The 21,848-nt window shown below is 39.2% G+C and overlaps 1 protein-coding gene across 1 annotated transcript in view; it reads right to left on the minus strand.

The window, feature by feature from the left end:
* Positions 1–5,768: 5,768 nt before the first annotated feature.
* Positions 5,769–21,848, minus strand: part of FMN2 (formin 2) — a 164,804-nt gene continuing 148,724 nt past the window's right edge. The window contains exons 18-19 of the mRNA XM_074580022.1: positions 7,951–8,032; positions 5,769–6,530 (exon numbers count right to left, since the gene is read on the minus strand). Coding sequence (XP_074436123.1) covers positions 6,504–6,530; positions 7,951–8,032 — 109 coding nt within the window. The 3' untranslated portion in view covers positions 5,769–6,503. The remainder of the gene's footprint in view (positions 6,531–7,950; positions 8,033–21,848) is intronic.

The following is a 21,848-nucleotide window of genomic DNA, read 5'->3' on the forward strand; positions in this document are numbered from 1 at the left end:
GATGCATGTCTCACAGCTCGGCATCTGCGTCTAGTGGAACCAGCTTGCTGTGGGAGCCCTTTCCCGCCAGCCTCTTCACATGCAGCCACTCCAAGGGGTTAATGTGCTCCGCACTCGCGCCAGGCAGGGCTCTCCGGTGCCACGGGTCTCTATTATGTGAGACAGGCTGCTCTAAGAGGCTTTCAGGACTGAGCTCCACCAGAGCTCACCAAGCGGTTTACGGGGGTTGGCACGGGCAGGATGAGGTTGGTCAGGTCTGTTTAGCCCTATGACGCGAAGGGCCGCCCGTGGCTTTTCTGCCGTGGTGACTCCTCATGCAGGGATTGCTTCGGAGGAGGCTGCGGCTGCTGGGCTGCCAGCGTCGTGCCAGCCACCGAACGGGCACCATTCGGTCTGGGCTTGAGAGTGTTGGGGTGGGGGGGCGGGGGGAAGTGGCAATAGCTATAGTCTACCAAGACTCCAGGGATCTCAGTCTCCACTTGAAAGAAATGAACTGAAAGTCAGGCATTCTGGGCTAGGGAGAGAAAAGCACCCTAGTAACTTCAGTTAAGAAAAAATGTGCAAGAATCTTTATCTTTAAGCTATGCCCTGCCTGGGTTTTTCACCAGTTTGCAATATGAATATGCTGCAGCTTAAAGCTCCTTCTAGGAGCTGTGTTTATGTAAAAACTGAGTTGAGCTTGTAACGGTTAAAACTGTATTTAATTCTTGTTTTATAAATGAAAACAAAAATGAAGAAATGCTTTAAGTATAATGTAATTATTTTATAGGTCTACTATTAAATTATAGATTAAATAATAAAGCTACTCTAGGGTTACATGGCATCCAGGTGTACGGGCTTTGCTTCAACACCTTGTGTCCAACTGCTCTCTGATCAGTGTATTCTCAGCTTCCTTTTGACTCTACCAGCTGCAGGTAAATCATGGCTCACCCTGGCAGCTTGGGAAAGCCTGGCTCCTTCTTCCCTTGTCCCCTGCTCCCGCGAAAGTACCTGCAAGGCCAGAGGGAAAAATAAATTGCACTAATCCTAGATTCTGGAGTTGATTCTGCATGCACAAATTCTGGCTTTTTGGTTAACTGACAAGATGACAACCAAAGCTCCACCACTGGCTGAACTGCTGGCATCAGTTGTGGTAAAAGAAGTAAACATTACCCTGGCCTAAGTGGTTTGGCTTAAAATATAGCTAGATCCTTATGTAATAGGCACCAAACTACTCGGGGGTGGGGTGGGGGAGTATATCTTAACGTATAGGTGAGCTTTAATGGTTGCTATCAGCTCTTGAATGAGTACACTGTATGTTTCTCAAAAGTTAGGGTAGCATTTTGTTGTTTTCTTTTTCTTTCCAACCCAGAGAAAAGATAGTTGCAAAACAATCTTAAAGAAAAACTTTAGTGAGGAAAGAGAGTTCTCACACTGAGGAATGAGCCTCCATGTAACCAGGAGACATGCCTGTCGTGAGTCCTGAAAGAAGCAGGAGCACCTCGAACACAACGAGCAAGGGAGGGCTACATCCCTTACGGCACTATAGCTGACACCTGGAAGAGCTCTCTGCTCTCTTCTCTTCCCCATCGCTTGCCCAAAGCTTCTCATAGTTCAGCAATTTAATGTGTTTGGGGATTTATTTATTTTTTAGTAGATGTTGGTTTTGAGAATTGCAAAAATTTAGCCAACTAAGCGTGATCAGGGCCCTCTGCTCAGAACTTACGAGTGCCTCTGTCAGTTGGCTCAAAAGGAGCTCGGGCAGCCATCTCCTCCAACGCCCCTCTCCCGTTCCCACCTTGCTCTCAGCCACTCTCCTGCTTTGCGGGCACCGTCATTGCCCAGCACCCACCTGAACCTCTCCTGTTTGTGGTACAGCCTGGACTCCAGCTCCAGCTCTCCCAGTTTAACCACCTGCCAGAGGCATATGCTGCAACCCAAAAATCTCCCCCTTGTGGAAGCAATCTAAGAGCAAGGCAAGGGTAGATGAAAAAGCAGCAGATAAATCAAGTATTTCTTAAGGTAGACTGGTGGTGTGGGACAGGGGAAGGAGCGGGACAGTAAATGTTAAGCTCTACCTCCATGGAACTGCTGAGTTGACAGGGCCCCAATTTGGGATGAGTGATGAATGAAGACTCCCAGTTTCTAACAGCTTAAATTTGAGCTGCAGCTGGGAATAAATGAGAAAACAGTGCTGACTCAACAGGGACCCTTTACCTTCAGTAAGACACCATCTTTTTGAGGCAATGGACTTACTTACCACTGGATGCCTTTCCGAGCAGGTTGGATGAACGTCAGGTACAGCACAGGTACAGGTGGATCTGTCATAAGCAAGAGAATGGCCTGGAAAACCTGTTCTGTAACATGGCTCTCGTTTGATTCATAGAATCATAGAATTGTCTAGGTTGGAAGGGACTTTTCAGATCATCAAGTCCAAACATCAACCTAACACTTACAAAAGCCGTCACTAAACCACGTTGCTAAGCACCATGTCTACCCGTCTTTTAAATACCTCCAGGGATGACGATTCCACTACTTCCCCGGGCAGCCCATTCCAATGGTTGATAACCCTTTCGGTTTAGAAATTTTTTCTAATATCCAATCTAAATCTCCCCTGGGCCAACTTGAGGCCATTTCCTCTTGTCCTATTGCTTGTTAGTCAGGAGAAGAGACCGACCCCCACCTCTCTGCAACCTCCTTTCAGGTAGTTGTAGAGAGCAATAAGGTCCCCCCTCAGCCTCGTTCTCTCCAGACTAAACAACCCCAGCTCCCTCAGCCGCTCCTCATAACACTTGTTCTCCAGACCCCTCACCAGCTTCGTTGCCCTTCTCTGGACTCACTCATTGATTGATGGGTAGCAGACCTGAATGCTGGTGGGCATCATTTTCTGACTTCTCCCTTTGCTGACGTTCACACTCTCTTCAGAATGACTCAGCTCCATCAGCTTCCACTTATTCTGTCCATAGCATCTTAAAGTTGGTGTAACTTAAATAACTGGTATAATGAACATGGCATAAACTTGCCTCTGCTTATTAACCAAGAGTATGCAACAAAGTCATTGCAATGCAAAGACTTGCTCTATCTTCTCTCAATAAAGTTAATAACCACTTCCAACTTCTTAAGCTGATCACTGAAAAATCAGGCAAGAAAAAATTGTCAACCTATGGAAGATACTACTAATTGCACTCCCACTGCCACTGTTGGTTAATACTTAACTGACTTTTGGAAGTGTTTGGGATGATGAAAGGTACTACAAAAAAGCTAACCACTACTGCGTCATGACACGTGACAAACCCCATGCTTCTGAAAGGCTTCAATTTGCAAGCAAACCACCACAAATTGTCTTAGCTCCTCATAAAAACCAGACTGTTATTCAGAGTCAGTCACATTTGCTGCTCAGGTATGAAAGTCCTTATTTAGCTGCTGCATTTGTTTAAGTAACAGTGAGTGATATGTAGTGTTGGTGATCAACAAAAGCTCAGAATCTTCTCTGTGAGAACTCTTGTAGGACTACAGCCAACTCTAAGCATGGTATGCTTGATGTTGCAGGAAAAGGGGGAAGAGGGGACCAACAGGGCGTTCCGCGTCTTTAAAACACACCCAAACAAACAAACAGAATAACATTAGTCTAGAATCCTGTAAAAAGTTGAGCGTGCCACTGAAAAAAAGAGCAGTGGTGAAACTTATGCTGGGAATCCAGTCTGGGAGCGGTCAGCTTTGGTGCTACACATAGTGGGCTGCTTTGCTTTGGATGGAAGTCTAGAAATAAGCTATATGTCAGAGAGAGACATGTTCAATCAAGTAGGTTGGGCCTGAGTAACAGGAAAGAGGAAAATCTGTGTAGCAGCTTGTATCTTAATATCATAAGATGGTACCACCAGCTGCAGTCAGCGTTTGACGCTGTTCTTCAAGAGAGATGTTTGCAAAAAACTTTCAGCATCCATGCTGCAGATCCAGTGAAATGGGTGGTATATATGTATGCGACAGCCCTACCAGGTTGCTAGACAACACTTCGATGATATAAAACGTATATATAAAAAGACATTATAATATGCAGATAATAGTTTTTAATGCTTTTTGCGCTAACAGCAATTTCTTGAGGCTGTTATATAGCAGTGTTAGTAGGAACAGGTTACAAACCTAAGCCAAATGCCCTGCTGGAAGGCATGCACAAGCCAGAGGAGTGAGTGATACATCGTCTGATTGGGTAAAGGACTCTGAAGCTCCTTCCTACCACCACCTGGGGAAGAGGTAATGTATCCACATAACTGGAAATTACTGCCACTATGCTTCCAAAGGGCAAGGAAAGGGAAGGCCCATTTCCACCGACCCCTTCCCAAAGGTATTTCCTTGATGACAGGAGCCTGAACGGGATGTGGTGCTTAGGGATCAAACGGTTGCTAGCAAACTACAGCATAGCCTGACAGTGAAGAGAGAAGGCAATTATTTAATTATTATTCCTTTTATTTTCATATAAATTAACATTCTAAAAAAATTGAAATAGAAACACTAAATACAGTATTGCACATAGTGATCTTTGTTAGATGATCTATTATTTCATTTAGTATAGTAATATACATACTGTAGGTACTGAAGGGAACAGGAAGGCTACAAATGAAAACATGCTACTGTATCCTCGCACTTAGGAGCAAAGTTAAGAGGAAAAGACCATTGTTTACATAAATACAAACATGGATTTGAATCAGTGCCATTAAAATAGCTTTATTTTTTAAAGTTTTTTCTATAAGTTAGTTGTAACAGCAAATAATGTCTTCTTTTCACTTCCCCAAATAGTAATGTTACTCCCATCAACACAAAATTTTAGAACTCCGTTCTTGGTAATTTATATCCCTGCCAGAAATTATTACGAGTACAGATTTTCACATAGGTTTGTCAGCAACAGGAGACTCACTTTTCACATAGTGAAAAAACCCCATCTTTTCTAGTGCTTGGTATATGTGAAGAATAACAGATTCCTGAGGTCATATTTCGCACTCCCTTTTATGACACCCTGTAGGGTATATTAGCCTCTGGACAGCTAGGAATGTCTCTTGATGTGCTAGATTAGACAGGGAATAACCCAACCCAGCAGGTTAGAGCTCATTTGCCTTAGCCCAGTGTCTTTCAGGCTCCAAGGTTGTGAGCACGTGCGTCCAAATCAGTTGCACACACTGTCTGCTTTCAGGAAAAGTGCGCTTTGAAAGAAAAACGTTATCAATCAGGCTGATTGGTTTGGGGCTCTTTAATTAGGACTGGAGGAAGGGGTTATTATCGACTGAGCAGATCAAAACTGATATATAAGTTCTGAATTGCAAATAGGAATTAAGCATGTGGTCTAAAATGGAAGCCCTAAGTCATAGATTTCAATCATTAACCTCCTAGTCAGGGACACCGAGAGCCTGGAGGAAAAGCCTGCAGCTCTGTTAAGTGTGAAATTGATGTCAACTAGTTGGTAGTCTATGTTCTGTCACTAGAATTGGCTACTGTTTTCCATAAATGTTAATCCCCATGTGCATCTTTTAATGTCTCTCTAAAGGAGTTTTAAATTAACTGGAAAGCTAATTCCAAAAGGGAAGTCACGTACATGTGGCCAAAAGCCTGTCTGACTTCAGTGATCAGCAGTTAAAACTATACTATACCTTCTAAAGTTCATGTAAAAGTATTAGCTGCTTTATATATTAACAAACTATATAGCCAAATCTCTCTCATACTCTCTATGATACTTCTGTGCTTTTCTGTATTTTCCTGCATTTCACTTACTCTTTTTTTTTTTTTCTTTTTCTTTTTTTAATGCTGGATTTCTGACCCCCATACCACCTGGCATTCACTATCTGGCAAAAGATGAAGTAAAAGTATCCTGCCTTATCGATTTTAAAGATAGTTACAGTAAACATCTTGTTCCACAAATATTTAGTCATGGAGGGCAACCAAACAAGTTGGGAAAGCATTGATTATACTGTATAAACAGCACTTAACGATTCAAAATACAAACTACAAATGCCAACATGAAACGGATACAAACAATTCACTAGGAGTAACATTTCTTTCCCTAATCTAAGTGCAGTGCCATGAAGTATTTGTGTTAGACAGATGTTGCCAGTAGGAATGGAAATGTTTTACTGTATCAAGTAGCATTTGTATGAAGTTCAACTTAATGCAATTTTCAGCATGTTCAGAACTGATGCAGATGCCGCTTTTTATGCATGCTGACTCGGCCTATTTGTAATATACCATACACTTTACAAAATACCATTTTTGAGTGGCAAAGGAGATACAGAGTACAGGGAAGGTGTTTCAAGTCCATACCTAGTCTATTGCTGGGCACTCCATTAAAGTGATTACATTCGTGAATGAATGTACAGTAACACATCAATTGGTGGAAAACTCTAGAGAACAAAAAGCGAATTCAAAAAGGTCAAGAAAGCAAAAGATCAGGATGATGTCGTTTCCTTCCCCCTCACTCCTCACCCACAGGCGTGTTGCATTTTGGTAACCAGGTAACAATGGCTTTTGCTTTTCTTCTCTCAGATTTTCATACTTATCTTTGCTTTCTGAAAAATAAAATAAAATAAGCATAAAATTGAGTACACATAAATTCACGTCACACAGATATGAAAGTACAGAAATACATAGGCTAACATTCAATTATACTTACTGTAGAATTTACTTCACAAATAAATTTCCTTTGAAGCTAGAACTGAGCTAGAATGTAGCCACACACTGCTTGTGAAATATTTTTGTTTACTTTCCTTTTCACTGTAGCAAATTTTCAGTAACACTGAAAGTCCCAGTTTCAGTGCAAATAGTAATGATACAAGAATAACTAAACCTATAGTTATTTCTTAAAAAAACAGTCTCTCGGTGTCTTTACATATGGCAAGATATAGCTGAGGTGGAAAAATCCAAATCAATGTTAGTTTTGGTTGTTGGGGTTTTTTTTCTTTTTTTTTTTTTTTTTGTTTAATAACATCTTGATCTGGTTTCAAATAAAATTGATTAAATGAAATCTAGTTTATCATTCCTAACCAAACTGTTACTCCATTTACATTTCTTATGGCACTAACCATGGCCAATTCTCCCTAAATATTCAGAATAAGAAACAATAAATGCAACGTTATTTCTTCCTGTGTCAGATTATGTTAGTTAGAATATAATAAATTACCACCTTACCATTACAGTAACATAGCCCTGACTGCAAAGAAAAGAATTAAATCATGCCTGGGAGGGCATGGACACGGACACATGAAAAAAAAAATCTTCAGTTATAATATTTTACAAATATAATTGATGACCAGTAGCTACAGGTATTTTAATGTGAGATGCCAGATTAATTTTTCACTAGAGGAATATTCATTTTCTGTAAAACCGGCCATGATCCCAGCAATGCTTAGGCAATCATAGTGGAAAAGTTTCGTTGAATGACTAGAATTACTCCTCTAATGGCATTAAAGTTATTTATCTGTTTCCAGAAGAATGGTCAGAGCACAGTATTATCTTTTCTAGGGTTGCTATTCCAAACAAATCCAGATCAGTGCAACAGAAGCCACTAGTATTTGATACAGGGATACAACTTGAAAAATGTGTATCTATCGCAATTCTTCCTTATATTTTGTAACTGTAGAAAAGGGAGTGAATACAGACTGAATAAGCCTGAAGACTGAAACTGCCTTTCTGCCTTCTAGGTGCATCCCACACCAAGCCTGGGATGCAGGCAGACGGGCAGCGTGGGGCAGTAATACACTGCTCTTCCTTGTGCTATGTTTGTGCGGTGGAGTAACGTTCACAACCACCATTCAAGTTTGTTAATCTAACACCTTTTATAAAAACGTTGATCATCAAAAAAACCCAAAAACCAAACCAAAACACACAACAAAAAACAAAGAACTACAAGAATAACATACCTATAAAATGCAAAGAGAAAAAGGTAGAAGGAGGGATGGGAACAGAAGTATAGCTACAATTTTTACTTACAATTCCAGAGTCATGTTTTGGTCTTATATTGTATAGCGACTTCCCCTTTTTCTGCCTGCAGACTTCCTCTGCTTCTTTAACTCTGAAACGAGACATGATTTATAAATATTCATCTGGACCAAAACCATTTCCAAAGACAGTGCAGTATATAACTTATAAATTTAGGCCTGAGGACACAAGTGGATAACTTTATTCCCCATATTTTCATTAGCGCGCTCTGCACAGTAACACTTGCACTCCATGGCTGTTGCCGGACCATGAGACTGGCACTTACAAGGACAGGCATAATCAATGGCATAATCAAGTCTAGTCAGAAAAGCAATCAGTACTTACTGTAGTTGAAGATTCAAATATATCAGGGTTTAAAATACACTGGATGAAGATTACCTTTCAGAGCATTCATGTCAAACACTGCTAAGAAAGCTCCTTTTCTTTTTGTGACTGTTTAAAAACCATTCTTCATTTCCAACCGCAGTACTTCAACTAGAGTTTAAAGAAAGGTTCTCACTAGGCTATCTTCCCTTTCACCCAGTTTTGTTTGGGTCTGAAATGGCAAAACAGCTCGAACTAAATTTACAATCTTCACTCTCTAGCTTAAAATAAAAATGGAAAATTGCAGAATCGTTATTAAAGAACATGATGTTTACAACCAAGGCGGCGCACATCACTATGCACATCTCTCTCTTTCCAAAGCTGAGGGTGAGCAGCAAGGCCTACATGACCCCCGGAGATGAAAGCACTTGGACTGCTTGGATGTAAAGAGAGGAGCAGATTCCAGAAGTGAAAGAATGGTGCTTCCTGACTTGGCAAATGGTACCAAACTAGGGCCATGTGAAATACCACCAAATGCCACATTTTTGATGTGATAAACGTCCTTTTTGTCATGCAGATAGGGAAGGAACCTGAAAGGCACAGGGCTATACTCTGACTGAGAACCTGCCAGAATCAGTCTGGTGGGTTCAATGGCACACTGTAAAATGTTTCTTCACCTTTTTTACTCATTTCGTAGATCAACCTTAAAAACACACATGGTTATTGAAACACTGATAATGCAGATTGAAGTTATGAATTCTCTAAGCTTCAAAGACTTTCTGGATGATGCCATTAAGTGGTGTGAGATGTGTGAATTATTTTTTTTTTTTATGAGAGATGAGAATATTATTTATAAATAAGAAAGTACAAAATAAAAATGTAAATCCTATATTGGCTTGCTGTTGCCAACAATGTAGACTTTAGATGGCACTTACTCTGCCTTTTCATCATTATCCAACAGTGAAAAAAAGAAACAACAGTAAAATGATATTAAAGAAATGATATATCCGTGGCCAGTTCCTTGCGGTTCATCTCCAGACCACTTGCATGTCTGCTATTTCACTGAGGCTACACAGGGCAGTGTGAAAATCAGACTTCGCGTTACTATTATTTTTAAATATTTTTTTTGTGTGTGGTAAGGGCCAGATTTTGAAAATATGACTCCAGCTGGGTCTGCTAAGCACATTAAAAAAACCGCCTTCGCATTCATCTCTCCTTTATCCAACTTCACCAGCCACACCTCGTTCTTTTCATAAGTTTCAGATTTATACTTTCAAAAATTAATTTAAACGTCAGTTCTTCTCCAGCACTTCCAACAAGCTGCTCTCTTCATTTGCTGGCCTTATATTTTATTGATGTAGGAAGACCTTTAGGTGCACAGGTGGGGGAAAAAAAGGCTTTGAAACCTATTATTTTCAAGCTGTAACACTTTCTATCTGACTGCAAATCAGAGAGAATGCTGCAGCATAATATAGAACAAAAATGTCAAACAGCCAAGTAATTCACCTTTAAAATGTATTTAAATAGATTCAGTAAAAGTGGCAGCCAAAACGTGGTGATAGCTTTAAATAGAAGCTTATGGGAATGATACAGAATGCAGTAAAATTCAAAGACATTTTCTTTTTCCTAAAATGCCACTTTTTCTTCTGCTTCATGTTCTACTTAAATCTGAAGGAGGAAAAGTATCTGTGACATTGACTTCCCATGATCTTTTCCAAACAGTCAGACACATTCCAATCCATCAAAAGCCACTCTTACAAAGTCAGATATAAAACAGCCCGTCTATCATATAATTTCCTTTTTTCCTAATGCAACTATAGCTGTCTCCCTTCACTGGTAGACATAATTTAAATAAGAAAATGAAATGTTACTTCGGAGTAAATTAGTATCAAATCCTGGGGACTGTACAAGTACTATTGGGGTTATCAAAATGACTGTTTTATAGAAGCAATGTAATATATGCAGGTATTCAGACTACTCATCATGCAAATGACAGCATATGTAACATACAAAAATATTTACCAAACCAGTTCACACAGATCCAGATGTTATTCTCAGGAAATGTCAGGGAATCTTTAGTTCCAGCCTCTGTCCCATCTAAATATCCCCCTTCCAGGACAGATTGCCCACTGCTCGCCTAAAATACCAGGTCACAAGATAGCACAGCTCTCTGTGGGTCTCACGTTACTTCAAAACAAAAATCCTCATAGGGAATGGAACTGTTGATAATGCAGTGACAGAGGTTATTTTCTAAAAAGCAGGTCCCGTTAAGTGTCACTGTCAGTGTAATAGGTATAAATGTTCTGCTTCTGTTAGAGAAATAGCTATTTGGAGAGAGGCTGTCTCCGCTTGAAACAGCAAAACGCTAATAACAATGCCACTCTGAGTGAGGAAGTCAGAACTTCTGTGTCCCTTAGACTGCGCTTGAAAAAATGATCCACAAGCTCCAGACTGATAAATGACAACCTTAAGCTTGTGCTACCCATTTTTCTAGGATTATGTAAGACGTTCTGGTCTCACTAGCATGGTTGCGGTCCTCAACTTTTTGGGAGCTTTTGTGAAATTCCTTGGAGCTTGAGCCTATTTATTCATAGCGACGGGAACGCAGAAGATGAGAAGCATTACTCCCTAATGCATTTAAGACAAAGCTGAGAGCTAGCAGCCGCTCAGTTCCAGTTCCAACCATATCACTGACTCACTGTGTGGGTTTGGGACAGCTCGCTGTCTCTTGGCCCCCATCCCGCTCTCTGTGCAGGAAGATTCAAGGGGTTGGACAGAGCTTCGCTGAAGCCAATACGACCCATACGTATGCTTCTTCAGCAAGAAACATCCTTAGAAATGTAAAGATAGCAGACCAAAAGCTCATTGTGAGGAGGCTTAGTTTATGACCATGTTACAACTGGAAGCATGGAGAACTGTATAAATCTACAGCTATATCTATAAAAAAAAAAAAAGTCAGCAGACTAGTGAAATATAGAGACAAAGGCAATCATTAGCCTTCCACAGTGCTAAATCATAAACCTGCAAAGTTGTATCCATTTCTACATTGTGCAAATGTATTTTCTGAAGACTGATCATTCAGCTACATTAGGTTTTTATTAAATGTAAAATTAAAATAACCTAAACTTTCTGGAAGAGCAAAAGGATATGTTTTGATACAAAAATCAGTACCATTTAAACTGCAAGATTTGGAAAAGCAGATAAAAGGTTATCTTTGAAGTAAGGGCAATAGTCTTAATTCAGCTGGAAAATAACTTTTAATTGCCACTGGCAATTTTTTGTCAACTTCTTAAGTTTTCTCCACTGGCCCTGACTGATTCATCATCTTCCCATCCATGAAACTAACAAGATTTAGGCAAAACCACCTTTTTTTGTCAACTCATGCCTGGTTCAACTCATATTTCTCACTGTGGCAAATTCCTGCATACTTTCCTCTTGCTCAGGCTTTTCCTGCACTACTTCCCACTGACTTCAGTGAGCCCCTGGTCACTGTGGAGGTGCAAGATAATAACCTAAGACCAAAAGGTACAAAAATGGTATGAACACCAGTAGTTATATCAGGAAGACTGGGTTAACTATTCAACTATGGTGGGTGGTTAGAGCTTCATGAAGAAACTAATGGATCTAATTCAATACTGGGAGGAGGGAAGAGGATATTTGGAGAAAACAACACAAGAGCTATGAATCTGTGAGCCTCCCAACAGTCACAAAAGGGGAAGCAATTGCAGCAATGACATACTTCCAGGCTCTAGGCCAAAGTGACACTGCTGCCTTGCCAATGCAGAGCACAAAGAGCTCAAAGAGCATGAAACAGTTAAAAAGACATTCCTAGGAAAGGAGTGGGGAGTCAATTGTCAGGCCCTATGTGGAAAGATAGGCTGCCACAGGGGGAGGCTGTGGAAAAAGAGGCTGAGGAAGGTGGGTGTTCCCCGGTTCCTGAGAATTATGACCCTTAGGCAAAGGCAGGCATGTGTATAGATCCATTTATTGTTCTGAAGATCTGTTTTTACTTAAACTATTTAGTTCTATGCTACTAATAATTTCTGTTGTAGAGGCTGTCAGTCTCTTTACATAGAGCCATTGCCCTCATCTGCAACCAAATACTCAGAAGCAGGACAGATGCTCAAGGCATGATCTGAGAGTGGGCGAGCAAGACGGAGGTGACAAGGGACATAGTGCACTCTTGAAGAAGCCAGGCGGTACAGTTAACTTCGTAAGCATGATGGAAATAATTTGCAAGCTTGTAGAGTGCTAAGCTTCTTTGCTAGACTGATGCTTAAACTATCTCACTCCACGCTTTTCAACTTTTTCTCAAACTCACTTTCTTTCAGTAAACTGACTTTGCTTCATTTGCTATCAACCCCTGTCCCATCTCATGTCAATTATGGCTTAAAAGTCAGAGTATCAGTTTGATAGGAAAGATAACATCAGCTGCATTACCATTAGCAATTTTTGCTAAACTGTTCTTCTCAGCCTAGACAACCAGAGAGTCGCTTAACTCTCATTGTAGTAATCTGAAGAGCAGAGGTATTAACAGCAGTGACCCACCATCAGGCCCAGGGCAGTTTCTATAAATACTAAATAAGAGTGTTCCTAACTCGAATCCAGACACTTATATCTCCTTAAATACCAAATTTAGCTAAAGCATTGCTTGCATTATTTCAGAAAGGATATACTTCCTAACAGCCCCAACAATAAGAAAACATGTAGGGAATGTACAACAGTGGGCAACCCATGGATCAGTTAAAAAAAAAAAATAAAAAAATCTGCAAGTGAAGGAACAGCCAGTCACTTAGAGAGCCCAAGAATCAAGGACTCGAAATCTGCTACTTAATAAGATTCAGAGAGCCTAATAATTGTCACCCATAACAAAGGAAGTAGTTTCTTATTTCCATCATAGTAAAAACTCTTCTCCAGCACTTTCACCTCCTTCTACCTCATATTTATTCAGACAAACATACACAAACTATGATTAAGTTTAAAGACAGTCTGTAAGATGAATAAGCAAGTTATACTTTGGCACGCACACGGGAAAAGGAAACCAGACATCCTTACAAACCCAAATGACAGAGTATCTTTATCTACCTTCTAGACCAAAAGCCAGCCTGGCCACAACCTTATCAAGGCTTAGAGACTTTCTGTCATCATTCAGTCCATTGAGGGGGGAGCCACTTTCCTGCCACTAAACATTAATAATTTTGTCTGAAGTATCTGTGGCAGACAGATTCATTTCCTACTGGCTCCATCTAGGCTTGGTAGCCTTACACTTCACTAGCGAGCACTATGACTTGACAAATGTAAGCACAGTGAGAAAGCTGGGAGGTTATATGCCTTAGACAGTAGAGCTGCTCACAAAAACTTCCACGATAATCTCAGACAGACATTACTTTTACAGTTTGACAGTATAGTTCATGAAACCAGAAAGACATTTTTCTGCAGATATTCTGTATTTTTAAACATAAAACAAAGCTGAGGCCAATACTCTTTATACTACTAAGTGCTTATTATCAGATAAATAAAAGGGGTGTTGCCAAAATATTTTATGTAGGTTTGTCTGGGTTGGAGATAACTTGTTTATAATAATAACAACAGTACCTTTACAAATAAAAATGAATAAAAAAAATCCACAGCAAAAATATCAAGTGCCAGATGTCTTTAAGACTTCCAGAGCAGAAAACGTTAAAACTCTTTCTTTGAAAACTATGCCAGAGCAATGTGCCTATATTTTGTTCTTTGACCCAGTTACTAAAATATTGAAGTGATTTTTTTGCTAAGGAGTTTCTCTTTAGTGAAAAAGCAGAAAGGAAAATTACAATTCCCAACATAAAAGTAGAGTAAAAGATGTAGAGCTTTTACTTTCACGCCAATAGGGTTGAAGTGATGACACAGATATGATTCAGTAACTGACTTTATACAGATAAGAAGCACATTGTGACGTACCTGGTCCCATCAAACTGACGGATGAAACCTAACCTCTGCCTACCAACAAAGAGATTATGTATTAGACTGTCTTGACATCCCTGCCAGCTCCTTGCATGGAGGACCAAGAGACAGACAATGGCTGGCTGAAAGACACAGCGATTAATCATACTTTGGCTCAGAGGACCAAGGACAAATAGATTAAAATGTTTTAATTTGGCCACTTAACACAGAGACTAACCTGTAGCAGGACCCTGAATAAGATCTCTCCTCTGTCAACAGTGTAGAGTAGACTTTGGGGAATACATTTCAGATTTCCTTCAGTGTGCATCATGTCAAACGGGCCTAAAATAAGGCTTGGAAGCAAATTGAAACTGAGGCCAACTGAAATGAAAATGAGACCTTTCCACTTGCAGAGTCTTACTGTAATCCACAACACACTTCAAAATATTCTGAAAGAATTTCAATTCAGAAGTATTCAGTTACACTCAGTTCTATCTGGCAATGATGTTCTCGGTGATCTAGGGATTCTGCTCCTATCCGAGCAGAGATACACAGATGCGCATAAATACAAAAAAGGATACTGTACTGAAACATGTTTTAAAGATGACAACTTTAGCATTGAAGACAACTTCACCTTGAAAATGCAATGATGTAAAAAAATAAAGTTAGGGATGACTGTGATTCTAATAAAATGCAAATGTGCATATACACACTTAAATACATGTCCTGATTTCTGCCATCAAATTAATTTTTTTTTTTTTGCTTGTAAAAGTGGACAGTATTTCATATTATATCTGGCTACCTTCAGGCAAGATGGAAATCACTTTCCTACAGACTTTGCATATGAAAATTGAAGTTGTTTTAAGAAAAGATAGTCATCACCTTGCATTGTTTTTCTTGGAACTGAAGCCAGGTTGCTCTCAAAGAAGCTGGCTGCATTCTGCGCTATTTGGTTAGGAAATTCAACAGGAAATGATAAGGGAAGGGAACAAGACTGGAGGTGAGGTAAAAGTGGTAACATAATCTGCAAGCAAAAGAAAGGAAACTCATGAGTGAACGGAAACGTGAAACTATGTGCTTGCTGTAAAACATTTTTAAGCAGCAGGTGGGGTACAAGAAGGAAAAAATGCAATGTGTAAAAAGGAATGAGTTGATGAACAAACTATGTGGAGAAGGAGACTATCTTGAAGAGGATATGGAGGCATGCCCTGGACAGATGAGTTGCTACATTGGGTATTCGGGGGGCTACTACACTGGATAATTGAAAGCTACAAGATTGGCAGTACAAGCAAAGATGAGAATTGAGTGAATAGAAGAGATCACTGGAAAGAAAAGCAAAAAAAAGTAGAAGTCAGCCGGAGAGCCACAGAATTAGAGATCTCCAGTGCAGGAGATGGGAAAGTAAGAGGCCTCCAACTTTGCTGCATCAGGTGAATATAATCATATCAAAAGGTGCCCATTCATAATTATGTAATGACTCAAAATGACTGCAGACACAGCGAGGCTTTTCCCAAAAATATAAAAAATCCCCCTGATGTTAGACTACTCCCTGTACTCATGCCATAACACACATGCACACAGCCATGCCCTTACACTTAATGAATGTTGCCATTAATATGCCAACTCCATGCACTCATTTGGCAAACTCTCAGTAACCAAGGAATCTAACATCTTCAGGATCAGTCTGGATTACAGTAGATTTTAAGTCTTTGTGAGCATCTCAAACTTTTGTGGACAAATATTTTAATGAGAAATACTGCTCATATATAAAACACTGCAATAATTTATTGCACCTCAAATACCAATGTAATCATTTACCAGGGAACGAAAAAATTTCTCAAGTATAGAAAGTGTAGCACCTCTTGACAAAAATTCTGCTTAAAATTTTTAGTGGTGCAATATTTTTCACCAATATGCAAATATCTGTTGAGTATGTTGGGCTGATTTTTATCTTCAGAAAATGTCATTCTTTTTTCAAGAAGTGGTGAACACAAAGGGGTTTAAAAGCCCGTAAAAATCTCTATATGGTAGGAATCGTGGTATCCCATCTCACTATACCCTAAACTGTCACAACCAGTCTGACATTATAGCCATGAAAACAGGCTGCAAACTTCATTATGAAATGATGATTGGTATCTACTTCCTTTTATGCACAACACACGTACTAGGATGCAATGTAATGTGCCAGCATGATACACCACAATCACCAGGTAAATAAAGAAGGGACTGATGAAAATCCCTTCTGCTGTTTATGTGGGAACATTCTGGAATCTGGCCTCATGCTAGTCACAAAAATTAGGAAGGATCACAGATTTGGAATTAGTTTTTTACTAGATCCTTCACTTTGTTCAAGTTTACTATTTGTATGCACCAGTTGGCTTACAATTGCAAGTGGAAATATTTGTTCCTGCCTTACAAAACACAGTATTACTTAAAAATGTTAAACTAAGGTATTTAAAAGTAATTTCTACACCAAAGATCCAGATTGAGAAACTTATGTCCAAATACTTTTATTTTTCACAAACTTCTCCCTCAAAAGCAATGCTAAAACTGAAAGTTACTGCTCTCCTCCCCTAACCAAAAAATGATGGTGTTTTCATTGAAAAAAAGGACTAATTGCCGAAAGTGCACAAGGAAGTACTGAAATGAATACTGAAATGAAAAAAAAGTACTGAAATGTTGAGCAGCCTCTCTCAGCTGGACAGCAAATTGTCTCTTTGTGAGGCACTGCCTCAAAGGACTGTTCCTAGCTTCTGAATTGCTGGTGTGTTTGGGCTTAAGTAGATTTTCCAATGCCTGAACAGTATCTTCTGATCAGAAAACTATTATATTCCAGTTAAAATTTTGAAATATTCTCAAAAACTGAAGATCCTTTTAATTATTCAGTTCAAAGTCACGTAAGCTACATTCTGTTTTGAAATGTCATTATGAGTTGTAAAACCAAGCCTACCAGCATGCAACTCGGTTGACTAGAGAGCAATAAAGACATTGAGATTAAAGTTCCCAAGCCAGAAAACGTATCTACCCATAACGACTTACCAACATAACGCTTGGAGCTTTTAGTTGGCATTACAACAGCATGCCAAGCAAAATGTGACCCCACTAAACATACTCCACATTTTCATCATTTCTCTCTCATGTTGCCACTCCACGTACATTTTTCTTCTCTTTCCTTCCTTCTCCGCATTTCTTTGCAAATGCATATTCGCATGTCCCCCGATTTCTCACTCTCAAGTCTGACTCACTGGTTCCTATTATAACCGTTAACAAAATATCCCCTAAATTACTCCGAGAGGACATTGCTCGTGCTATGGGATTTAATGCCCTCCTCTGCAAGCAGAAGTGGCAGCTTACCAATATGCTCCTCACTGTGCAACGTACAGATATCCAATGCCAGACTTTAAATTGCTCAACAGCAAGTTTTAAATCATCCTGCCGAGAAGTCTGTAGGGAGACATACCAGTCTTTCTGCAGGAGGAGATCAATGAGCTGTGGAGACATGCTGGCCAGGAATCTCCCTTTCATCTAGATATACACAGTGTGACACACCAGGTGCCAGCTTAACCGCTATTCTTACGGGAACGGGCAACTTCTACATTTGAGAGACGAGTGCATTTTTTTGAGTTTATAGATTATTTTTAATGTGTCAAAGATTTATCGTGGGAGTTAAAGGGTTGAATAAAGTCAGCCAAAAGAAATTCTCAAGCTTAGTGTGATGCAAGATATGAGGGACTTACAGATTTTTACCATCATGTTGATCCTGCTTATGAACTCTCCTCTGCTGGCATCCCTGACACAGTTACTCTCTGTTCAGTGACACGCTTCTTCATAAAGGCAAGGGCCACACTGAGCTTATGAGCAATAGATACCTTATATACACACTTACAGGGCACCGATATCTGCCCCTTTCTCTCTCTCAGGGGTGTGATCCCCTAAAGGTTTTCCTAAGAAGGTGACGCTTTTGCATAGCTGCCACTGCAGCTGGGCATTATCTGACGATATATATTTGGAGAGCAACATGCATCTCAGGGCATGCAGCAACTGAAAGACATATAGAGATAATGAGGATGCTGAACAGGAAGTTTGCAAGGTTCAAAATCTTTTTTTTTTTTTTTTTTTTTCCAAACATTGAAAAAGAATTAGGGAAAATACCCCAGCTCTTCTTGACTTCCTTGCTCTCAACATGTAAGGTGCAAGCTATACCGACAAATACCCTTCAAGAGTTTTCAAAGTACGAGTGCAAAGCATAGACTACCAGTGACATATTAAATATACGATGAAAGAACAACGATAACAACAACATTTAAAAACTCAAAACATGCCCCATTAAGTTTGGTTGTGGCTTCCCTTTTGTTGTTTTTTGTGGTTTTTGTTTGTTTTGTGTTTTAAAGTTGTTTAATCAGAAATAAGGTGTATTACTTTGAAAAGTTTCACTTAAAAGGATACATCTTTAGGATAGACATAGCATCAGAAATTTCAACCTCCACAAAATACTTTTGAGAATTTTATAAATAACCCAGATAACAATTTCTATTGAAACGCTCCAGTTAGCCTTGACTGCAGTGTGACCCCCAAAAAATAGCACTGTTCAAGAAAACCTTTTGGCAAACATATACATTCACTGTAATTTTCAGGTGGATTTTTCTTTTTATTGCTACTGTATTTAAGTTTATCATGCATAATTTTCTCTACAGCTGGTATTTTCCAGTTCTGCTTTATTTCAAGTAAGAGGACTGAATGAAAGCAGTAGAAAACTTCCGAAAAATTAATTTGTTTTTAACCTTGCCCCATTTTTCTTCATTTTTTCTCTCGTCTTCTTGTAAGGAAATATGAAGTCTGACACTTCAGTGTTTATCTTTTGCATATAAATGCCTGGCAAAGCAATACACAAGTTGAAATGCTGAGTGAAGTGTTTAAAATAAGAACTGGCTGACTGCTTTCTTTAAAAGATACACTTTTAACCTATTAGTAACAAAAAGTAGTACTACCTTAGGAAATACCAGTGTGACTCACATTTGCAGAGACTAAATAAGGAACAGCCTGTATTAGCAAGTAATTCCTTTCCCTACACAGTCCGTATGAAAACTGGGATATAAAATATTCTAGAAACATTGCCCACAGCATAAAAGTTTATTAAACTAAAGAGGAGGAAGAAGAGGCAAAAAAATCCCCAAACCAACCAGGGCGTGAGAAAGAGGGATGATCAAACTAAAACAGAAAAGGGACTAAAGTTACACATTTTGCAAATAATAATCATAATTAAAGAACATTTCATTTCATGAGGCGGCAACCTAGTAAATAATCCATCAAAGGTGGCATACTGCAGTACTTTAAAAAAGGAAAAGTCTCACTGTATCCGTCACTGGACTTTGCTGCCAATGAAAAACTACAGCAAGTTACTTTGACCAATAATGTTCTCACCTGCTCTTCAACTTTAGCAGCAGAAAAACGTTCAAGAACATCAACTAAAGAGTAAAATCTATTTTCTTGAAATAATCATTTTTATTTCAGTGGCAATAGTGAGATTTCAGATTTCTGTCACCTACAGATCTGTCGATCTAGGCTGAGATTTTGAAAACCATCATGTTGTACATTCTTACACCTTTGGGCAACACTTATCTTTCCACGAAAATTTTTCTCCCTTGACTTCTCAATACCAAGACGCTTTCACATCACAGCTTCTTGCTTTTCGCTAAGAAAAGCGGAAATGAAAATTCAAGAAAAAAAGCCTAGAGGACAACTTCAGATATCAGGTTGAACTGTGATTGGAGGCAAAGTATTTTCCACATGAAAGCTTTGATAAGACAGCTGTTTTACCAAAGACGACTCTTCATTTTGGGGAAAATAATTTGTCTTACTTGGCAGTAAGACTAACAATTTGCCAACTTGGCCAAAATATTTTAATTCCTAAAAGGCAATGAGGACAGCTTGACTTTGCCAGACCTGAAAGAGCACCATGCAAACTTATCTGAGAGGTGAGCACAAACCAAGACATCAAAGGTTTCCGAAGTCTAAACCCTGCCTCAGCTGAACAAATAAAATCTATAAAGAGGAAGATTTAAACTTGATGAGACAGGTCAAAATTAAAATTCAAAACAAAAATCTACCCGTGATTTTCAGGATGGATCATTTTAAGTCTCAATCTCAGTGACTTCCTGGACTGCTGTTACACAGCCCTGTCTGTCCCCCTGGGAAAGTCTCCTTCATCCCATCAGCTCTGGGTTTGGGTCTCTCTGCCATTCTTCCTAGGGATCTCCCAGTTTCCTTTCCTACTGCAGGCCCTTTCTCACTGTTCTTTTCCTTCCCTGTTGCCTCTTGCACCTTGAGCCATATTGTAGGTTATACGTGTTCAGTTTCTTGCAGGCTAAAAGCACCCCTGCTCTAGAAGGAACCAGCTGGCAGCCACTTATTTTCTCTGCTGCTTCAACACATTCTCTTAGCATACTCATACACTGAACTGAAAGAGAATCAAACGATTGTATAACAATTCCATTCTTCTCTTAAGCTTTAGATGTGTAAGAAAAATAGGAGGAAGAGGTTTTGTGCTTATTTAGTTAATGTCTTGTAAAGAAAAATATTTTGCAGTGAAAACCCTCTGGAGCAGTTTGTTTGTTTGTTTGTTTTTCGAAAAAAACAGCCTAGTATTTTGGAAAGGAAAGGACATTTTTCTTAAATCCTGTTCTATAAAAAATACAAAATGAAATTAACCTGTTTTCAGTTGGCAGCTAAATCCCCGCGTAGGAAACCAAAGACGGTATTTAACTGTCAACTCAATTCCAAGGAGATATACTTAATTACATAAAATTAAGTCAGACAGTCAGTAAAATGAAACAGATCCCCAGAGGGCTGCTGTACTGTGATAACGTTTGCACCACACTCTTGCAATAAGAGCAGAATCCAGTTTTCTTAACTGTGAGACTGCTCCAAAATGTATGTTCTTACGCTAAGCATAGACATGACATTGATCATATAGGTGCCTACGAAAGTTTTCAGTGAATTCCTAAGCCAGTAATTTGACGTCTGTGATAATTACATAGGGTAAGTAATCTTGAAAGAGAGGCCTGTTCTTGTCAAGTTACCTAAACATGCACTGATATCAATCATTTAATGAACATCAAGCTTCAATCCTGTTAATATGAAGGCTCAGAAGTAGCTTCATTATCTGTATACCAAGGTCACTCAGGTTGCTAACAGATGTAGGATTATATAATGTGTTTACAATTTTCATGTTTGTATTTGTTTAATTTGTCCTTATATGGCATTTATTACTTTTTAAACAACTGATTAATTCTTGGCATCATAACATAAACCAAGGGTGACCACAATGCAATAACTGCATGCAGATGAAAGCAAAGTTCATAGCTCTTCTCATACGTGGACTAGATAATATGGGTAATTTTTCAAAACTACTATCTCCTTTCTTTATGCCATATATACCACACATGCTCATGTCCATGGCCTGTGATTTGCAATATGGTTCAGTCTGAGTCTTTTCTTACTGTGGGGTCAATTGACATTTTCCTTCTGTCTTCCTGCTTCCCTTCCGTTTTTCCAGCGTCATTGGACAAATATTTACAATATATCACGTCTTTATGCCTTGACTTGCTTTCACTAAATGTGCCAATAGGAAATCTTTAATCAACTTTCAGACCTGAAACAAGTCT

The sequence above is a fragment of the Larus michahellis genome, chromosome 3 (assembly GCF_964199755.1).
Source record: "Larus michahellis chromosome 3, bLarMic1.1, whole genome shotgun sequence".
NCBI lineage: Eukaryota > Metazoa > Chordata > Aves > Charadriiformes > Laridae > Larus > Larus michahellis.